General features: G+C 40.2%; 1 protein-coding gene across 1 annotated transcript in view; it reads right to left on the minus strand.

Moving 5' to 3' along the window:
* The window catches only part of apbb2a (amyloid beta (A4) precursor protein-binding, family B, member 2a), a 41841-nt gene that overhangs the window by 27188 nt on the left and 5762 nt on the right, over positions 1–8891 (minus strand). Inside the window, exons 2-7 of the mRNA XM_072439626.1 lie at positions 7297–8556; positions 5181–5377; positions 4072–4215; positions 3155–3240; positions 2825–2885; positions 626–772 (exon numbers count right to left, since the gene is read on the minus strand). Coding sequence (XP_072295727.1) covers positions 626–772; positions 2825–2885; positions 3155–3240; positions 4072–4215; positions 5181–5377; positions 7297–8533 — 1872 coding nt within the window. The 5' untranslated portion in view covers positions 8534–8556. The remainder of the gene's footprint in view (positions 1–625; positions 773–2824; positions 2886–3154; positions 3241–4071; positions 4216–5180; positions 5378–7296; positions 8557–8891) is intronic.

Consider the following 8891-nt stretch of genomic DNA (forward strand, 5'->3'; position numbering starts at 1 on the left):
TGTATTGTGACGTGCAAGCTACTGTGTCCAATAAGGATGTCAAGATTTAATGGTAATTGTGATTATGCAGGACACAATATATTCGTAGAAGCAAAATTGAGTCTGTTTAGTTTAATCTATAGTAAAAAAAAAATAGACCTAAATGTAAATAGCTTTTTTATTTGGCTGTTTTTGTCAAATGTAACTTTATTTTATCTTTCAGAAAGTTCAATTTCAAAAAGCCGGTCACAAAAATGTGAAATGGAAATGTGTTAGACAATGGGAATGAAAGAAAATTAAAGATTTCACCGTCTCAATAATCGTGAATAGTCATTAAATCATGATGTTTTTTTTCCTCACAACACCGGTAATTATAACACTAAAATTTGATATCCCTAGTGTCCAAGTAACTTCCCTAAAGTCTAATATTATACAACAAAACATAATTGGATTTTGTAACAATGAATAAGGAATAAACAGAACAAAAATAGTGGCCCATAATTTGATGATAATTTTCTATATTTCAAAGCAGAATTTAGGAGATATCATTGTCACCAACTCAGCATCGAAATCTGTAAGAATTGCTGTCTCTTTCCTCATAACCTTATTCTTATTCTCGGCTCTACTTTACATGACTTGTACTGACCTCTCCCCAGACCCCGGCGGAGTCCCGTATGTCCCGCCGGCAGTAGGACAACTGCCTGATGCAGTGGTGCACGGCGACACTGCTCCGCCCCTCGCACAGATCCTGTTCAGACATCTCCACCCAGCCCAGCGACCGCACGGGGAAAGACTGGACAAGAGCAGAAGAGCGGGTCAGAAGAATGAAAAGACTGTAACGTCACAATAATTCAAAAGCCATGAATCTTTCAAAAGAGTCATGGAGATTAAGTCATTTAGAAACAGTAAACTTCTCAAAGTACAAGGGGAAACTGGATTATCTGAGCAAACCTGTGTTCAGTGTGATATGTACTTTTAACAAGAGGGAACTTTTTACACTGAAAATGTGTAAGGAGAAGATGATGGACAGCGCTACGTTTGAGAAGATTTTGTGGAGCGTGAATGAAAGGGATGAAGCAAGGACTGAGCAATGGGACAGTATTTGTTATTGTTATTTCTGTTCACTTACACCTCACTGTTTACAATGTTTGTTTGTCTTTGTTGAAGATAATGACATTTATGTTGGTGTGGAATGGCAAAAACAATACAAAAATGCAAATGAAATACAAATTCTTCAAAAATGTACCAAATAAGGCACAAAATGTCCACAATGCCACCACTTAAGATGTGTGTTGGAGCAAAATACACCTAGAAGTGCACTTAATTGATAACAATACCTCAGTAAATGTAACTTAGTACCACCCTAACCCTCTGGATACAAGCTCTACACTCACAAAACCAGAACCAGTGTAACACAAAGTGACAAGAACAGCAGCACATGTTGTATCCAGGCATCAGGCCAGTGCAGACAGAAGCAGGGCAGAGGAGGACAGAGTATTAAATATGAAAGGGCCTTGTGTAGCTTGTGTCCACTGACGCTCCCTCATCTCTATCCCTCTATTTCCTCTTCACAGCAAGGAGCTCTTCCCCGCTGAGAGTAACCACAGGACACGTCTTTCAAGTCCTTCTGTGGAGTCGAGCCAGCGTACAACCAAACACATAATCGCACTCTCTCAGATCCATTTCAATATCCACTATTTCAGCTTTTCTGAATTCTCCTTTCGCCCCAAGGGTTTGGTCCATTCTCGAAGCAAGCATTCTGTGTGATTGTATGCAGCGACCTCACAAGTGTTACAGAATGAACAATAATTTCTAGGGGTCAATATTAGTTTTTGCACTTTTATTGCACTACCAGAAATTATTATTTGTTTTTTAGCATGTTAGCATTTGAGCTGTAAAGGGTTTAACAATTAACATATCTATAAATATCAACACACTTTTTCCACATTACACGTTGTCGTTCTTTGCTTGTTTATTACAGCGTTGTTTTATGAGTACGTTTAGTGTCATTTTGGTGCTTTAGTGTTACAATATTAGTGCCATAAAATGTGTTTTTCAATATTATTGTTTATCGCAGTATTTTATGAAACAATATATCATGCGAGCTGAAAACCAGGCATATTATTGTGATATCAACCCTGCTTCAACATAATAATAATAAGTAATGTTAATTAAATAAAAAAGTAATATAAGATTAATTAGTAATACAAATCACAAAACATACAAAAATGGCAGACACAAATTGTTCCGACGATCAAGGACCTGACCCACATTATAACTGACACACAGGAAATGGAAAATAAAAATCACATTTGGACTCAATTTGACTCTCCTTTGTCACAGGAAATCCAATCATCTGATTCCAAACAAACCCACAATGCAGCAGAGATTTCCTGTTGCAGCTCTTGATTACTTGTTTGTAACGCTCGCTGTTGTCTGCTTTTAACCACAAGAGGGCAGTAAACCCTCTTACGTTATTATTATTATTATTATTATTATTTTTATTTATTTATTTTTATTCATTTATTATTATACATTGTTTTATGTTGCGCTCAATGTGTTCAATGACAATGACAATAAACCTTTTCTGATTGTGATTCTACAGCACACGCCAGTTCACAAAGTCACCACTGTGTGTCGCTGCTTCACGCACAGAGACAGCGAGGGAGCGGCGTCACTGGAGGTCATTACGTCATCCTAAATAAAAGCCTTGCATGCTGTTTCTCTTGCCCTTGGGGACGTTATAGTTTGTGGAAAGTAATTCGGTTCATAGGATAAAGTGGTGGCAGGGCTGAATAGGCTGAAAACACTAAAGAACATGTACTTAACGTGACTCTGCTCTTACCATTGCCTCTGAGTCTGAAAATGTGCTGTCAAGATCCACAGTCTCTAGTTGGGCTGGAGGGCTGCAGGGAAACACAGGGTCGTTTGTTACAGCCGCTCACACCACATGAATATGAAACCACATGAATATAAAAGTATGTGAGGAAATAATAAAAGACAAGAGGAGTTTAATTGCGAAAAAACAGATCTCCGTTTTAGGCGATTTTGTCATGAAGGAGTGGAAGGATCATTTTGTTGGACTGAAATAGATTTGGCTTTTGAAAACACTGCTAGACAAAGAGTAAATTATCATTTTTTTTTGCAATTGAACTCTTTATTTCTCGGTCATTACTTGAGTTTGAGGGAAGCGTAGCGTAGTGTGGCTCCTTCAAACGCCTTGAGGCTTGGGTCAGGATACACCGGATAGTCTTTCATCTCCTGATCAATAGAAATACATCAGCAAAATAAGAGAAGGACATTATTATAAAACCGATGGACAGAAAATGAACAAAAATAATGATTGTATCGTAAGGGAGAGGGGAAAAAAGACATAAAAAAAGACCACATGTTACTAAAGATAATCTTTTATGACTTAAATTAATAAATGTAGTTGTGCAGTAACTGTCTCAACATTACAATACATATGTTTTGTTGTAAATTAAAACTAGGATTGTGGATTGTGCTGTAAAATATGTGTCTACAAATTCCCCTTAGTTACTTTACTATATCAGTTTGGTTTCTTTTGGTAGAGGGTCGATTAATAGCAATAGACTCATTAAGCAAATATTAAAAGGCTTTTACTAGTAAATAATGGCCTCTTGAGTAAAACAAAGAATATCCCTTCTTTGTGAGGACCAATTAATGTTGTTGTAATTATGTCAGCGATTATTTTTCAGATAAGTCGACGAGTCAAACGATGATTTCTATTGTACATTGAGACATTTTAATTACATTATCAACCGAATACGGATGAAATATGTTCACTGAAGACTTTAGGTAGAAAAATATTCACAAATTAAGTGTAATAAAGCCCATGTTTTAGAGTCTTTGTAGTCCAGATATTGATTACGATTATCATTTTGACCTCTACAAGTTCTTAGGGATTTTTCTATGACTTTATGTTGATGTTTAAATGTGAATGTTTAAAATGTGCCCAGTTTACAGTTAAAAAATACATCACAAGTCTAAATACAAAGGAAATACAGCTATTTTCAACGCGTTCGGCCCTGTTTTAGATGTCACACTGTCGGTAATAGCGGTGTGTCGTACGTTGGCTGTGCAGGTGGAGAGGTTGAGGTCTGGTCCGGAGCAGATGACATCATTCATGGGGGTGGAGGAGGCGGAGCCAGGGGAGGAGCCGGAGGGAGAGGGCACAGGCTCCACAGAGCTGTCAGAGATCAGGCTGCTGGGGCGCTGGGGAAAGCACAAATCACAGTAAAGGCACTAGTTATCAGGAGAAAGTGAGATTAAAGTCGTCAGTAAACAGGTGTGATGACATCATTTACCTTTACCCATCAAGCTGCAATAATATATTTTTTTACAGTTTATGAAATCACAAAAACACTGATGAATTCTGATTTTCATTGTGTAACTGGGACTGGAAGCATTGTAATTATGAATAGGAAGCAACTGTGGAACTGTTTTGGAGTAAAATCTCAAACTCAAACTGTAGTCTCCTCTACAGTGCCTACATTTGATACATAAATAAACAGATCTGAATACATGTACGGAGAGAATGAACTAATGCACCTTAAATGTGAATATTCATATAATAAATTAGAAAAATCAAATAGACATTCCACAGAAATTAAGGGGAAAACTGACTGTAAAGTTGTGATTTCCTTTTTATGTCAAAATAGCAAATACTTGTTGTTAAGGCTGATTATCACACTGACCCAAAAAGAGAGTAGCAAACTGCAAACGAGTAGATTAACATATGAATATATTCATATGTGAAGGTCAACTCAAAATGGTTTTACCGATGGACAGTCTCAAAATATGTGCAACGATCAGCTTCCTGAACCCCGCCCTGACTCCAGCAGTTTGCAGTCCTGGTTTAGACCTGGTTTGGACCTAGAATCACCTTATTTTAGACTTGTTTTAGACCTGGTGGTTGGATGGTACTTTGAGAACAATGGCTTCAGATAGTTTAATTAGCTACTTCTAAATGAGAAGTTGAAGTGAATAAACACTTCACACAAGAGTTTTCTCACTCTATAATGTGATAAATGATCCAGCAGCGTATCTGTTTTTTTGTTTAGTTTTTTTTGCTCTTTTCTGTTCTAAAAATAGTTTTGGCTAATTCAGCTCTACACACGCTGAGCTGTTTTATAAAGAACATTTTTTTGTTGAACAGCTGCCTTTATTTCACACTTTACCTCATTGGGTGGTTTGAGTGAGCCCTGTGTTTCTTCTTGTGGCTCACTGCTGTCTGGGCCATTGTTCGTAGAGGTGTTGCTATCGGCAACAGGTCTGTGGTATTGAGTGGTACCGGTAGGGACGTGCCAGAAATAGACCTCTGATGAGTCTGAGATCTCCCTCCAGCCCGGGGGCAGGTCCCCTTCACTCCACACGTCTGCAACAAAGACATAAGAATGAACATAGCGCGTAAAGACGCACGTTTGGACAGATCCAAATCAAATCAAATCAATTTATTTTTGTAAGGCCCAAAATCACAACAACAGTCGCCTCTGAGGGCCGAAAAAGCTCCAGAACCAGCTTCACTTCACACGTCTGTGATACTAACTCACAAGGAAATCATACAGCATGTTGGCACTCTCAAAGCTTCATAAGGCACAAAAAACACTAGTTAAATGCAACAAAACATAAAAACAACTAGTCTAACCCTCAGTTACATTGATTTAATCTTATTTTCAGTAGTTTTGTTGAAATGTATTTACCTGATTGAGCGAGTTTATTTAACTTGGTAATGTTTCTGTCTAATTTCAACACATTACTTCTGATTTCAACCCAAATTATTCTGTCTCATAACCAGTGGCTCCGTAGTGCTGTCCTGAAACCAGTTAAATATTTTATGCTGCATACATAATTAGATCTAACATCGTTAAAACTACTCAAATCCAGATTAATATTCTGAAATCAAGTCATTTTAAGTGAGGCTGGATGGTAATTGTTTACAGTCTGTGCACCTCTCAATCAGGAGTTTAGTCAATATATAAAAAGAATATATCAGCACAGATGACGTTTTACACTAAACTGTTTAAAATCACACAGCAATTTAAATTGAATAATGTGTATATAAAAAATAATAATGTTTCCCTTAACATTTTAAACTTTAAACACATTTTTTTGTGTTTGAAAAAAATCATAACTTGCAAAACATGCATGAATAAGTTCTCGAATTAAAGAGATAACCACAATACTAATAGTCATAACGTATCTTTTCATTCACAAAACCAAATTAATTGGAGCCTCTCTTCCCCTGGGGGACTTGTCAGTTAATCAGTTAAACCTTTTTTTCCACCACTTTTTTAATGTGTCCGTGGTATTCATAGCCTTCTAAACCCAGCTCGGCATTTGTTCGTTGCTCTTTTCATGCTCCTTTAACAGCGTTTTCTCCTGCCCTTCACCCACCCTAATCATTCTCTGCACCGTCAGGTCTCTCACTTCGGGCCTGCAATAGTGCGAGAGTGAGTCGTAAAGGAAAGGTATTGGTACATTTCCACGTCGGACTGTCTGTAGGAGCGAGCAGAAAGCAGCACGGGTGAGTCCAGGCGTGAGCAAAGGATGAAACCGATATGCTGATGTTCCTCGAAAGAAAATCAAGACAAGAAGACACACACGTACAGTATTGACCATAGAGATCGAATAGTTTGCCATTGTTTTTGCCTGAAATCGAGTTTTGTAGGCAAGGAACCGTCTTATCTACTGTGGTTATGGATGCGAGAAAATTGGCAAAACAAGTGCTAAAAATGTGCCCGTAAATGTCTTAGTTTTGGTTAAAGTATCGCACAAAACATGACTCGCCACTAAAATGAAATCTGCTGTCTGTAGATTATAAAACACAGAACACAGGCGATATATCGGTTCCAATATCAGTATCAGCTGAGCACGAATGATTTTCCCTGTTATTCCTATATTTGGCGCTGATATTTTTGGGTGCCGCAGTCTGTGTGTGGCCATGTGGCTTCGACCAGTTTGTCCTCAGTGCATCAGATTTGTCTTTTTTGAACAAACCAATGATTAAAAATGGAAATAAAAGAGCAATTCGGCTAAAAATATGGCTGAAATTACAGGTAAATACATTTTGTTTACTAAAGTCACGAGTGAATTTGTGATCTCTACTTGTTACTTGTAGATAGAGTTGTGGGCCTTGTTGTGGATCAGTATCAGCAGATATCGGCCACAGCAGCAAGCCAAATATCGGATATCGGCCCATTAAATCTGTATCGGACCAGCTCGCAAATCGACTTTGTGTTGTACAAACCCAGAATGAAAGCAAGTATATTCATAAACACTAAGACAAAGACTAACCTGTCTCGTGCGGAGTCTGCGGAGAGGGCGTTTCCTGCGACAGCGTGGTCCAGCTCGAATCCTCATCCTCAGACGGACTATCGGGAGTTAGGTCCATCCTCAAGCTCACTCGGGGCAGTCCCGTCTCGGACTCGGGCTCCGGCGGGACTGAGGGCGCTCTGCTCCTCGTCGGGGTGCCCCTCTCTGCGGATCGGTTCAGTTTCGGGGACGAGGCGGGCGGACACTGCTGCTGGAACTGGTTCTCATCGTTGGGGTGCAGCTCGACTTTGATCACCCGCGGAGAAGAGGTGCGAGGGGGCTTGGCGGGGCTGCGAGGAGCCTGGGTTTGGATGTCTTCTTGGAGGTGCATCGGAGGCTGATTTTGGAGAAGGTTCTGGTTGTCTGGGACCCACTCTGGGCTGTTGCTGCTGGATGATGTGCAGGACAGCGGCGCTTCGACCACCACAGGTAAAACTGATTGTCTTGGTGTTGGCGTTGTCTCGTTTTCTTCTTTGACAACAGGTTCTACAACATCTTTTTCCTCCTGGCAATCATCTTTAGTGTTATCCTTCTCCTCCTTCTGAATCTCACACTCCTTGTTGGGGCTAGCTTGCTCCTTTTCGGGCGACGACTGTTTGTTCTCCACCTCCTCTTCTTCTTCCTCCTCCTTTTCCTCTTTGTGACCACAATTGCTGTCCACGTCCCAAGTCTTTGTATGATAACCCAAGAAGCTTTTGGTTCGTCTACGAAAAGGCTGGGCATTATCTAGCCAATCAGAGCTGGCGTTGTTGAGGAGGTCGTTGTGGATTTTGCTCTCCGTGGTCGCTCTGCTTAACTCCATTTGTTGGCTTTCGGCTCGTCGTTGCATGTTAGCGCCGTTCTTCACGAGTTTAGGGTTGGTCGTATTGAACACAGTGGAGGATGTGGACGATGAGTAGAGGGCGGAGCTTGAGGAGGACTTCGTGGGAAGACCTCTCGTCCTCTGGTTTTTGGACGACGCCAGGTTGTCGCTGATGCCCATGGTGCTCCGGCCGCTGGTCATGGCGTATCTTTGCCGGCTTTTCGGGAGCGTGGCCGAGCCTCCCGTCTCCATGCTGGGGGACTCCTGGATGGCGTCACGCCCGAGCAGCTGATTGTAGGAGGAGCGCAGGCTGAGGGAGGTGGGCGGGGTCACTGAGGGAGCCGTGCGGTTGGTCAGGCCCACGTTTGAGGGGGAGGAGCCAGAGCGAGAGAGGGGAGGAGTCTGTACAGAGGTCATGGTGATAAACTGGCCAGATTAATCTGAGGAGAAAGAAAAACAAAATAACATTTATTACTCATTACGCAAGCTCTAGTGATATGTACAAATACAATACAATCTATAAATATTACACACTAGTATGGTGTGTTCAAGTGTATTGTTATCACTATAATTGTGAATCTCATTAATTGAATTACATGTGTCTGGTACATTACAAACCTATGTTCTGATAATACTAAACATTAATGAATAATTGTGATTTAGTACTACTTTAGTTGGTTTACTTTTTTAATTTTCTTTCTGCCGTTAACATAAACAATTTTGTGCAGCCCTGAGAGACAACTGTGATTTCAGGCTTTAGAAAAATACATTTTAA

This window comes from Eucyclogobius newberryi, unplaced genomic scaffold (genome assembly GCF_026437365.1).
Source record: "Eucyclogobius newberryi isolate DKJ021-1_F unplaced genomic scaffold, fEucNew1.0.hap1 SCAF_11, whole genome shotgun sequence".
Taxonomy (NCBI): domain Eukaryota; kingdom Metazoa; phylum Chordata; class Actinopteri; order Gobiiformes; family Gobiidae; genus Eucyclogobius; species Eucyclogobius newberryi.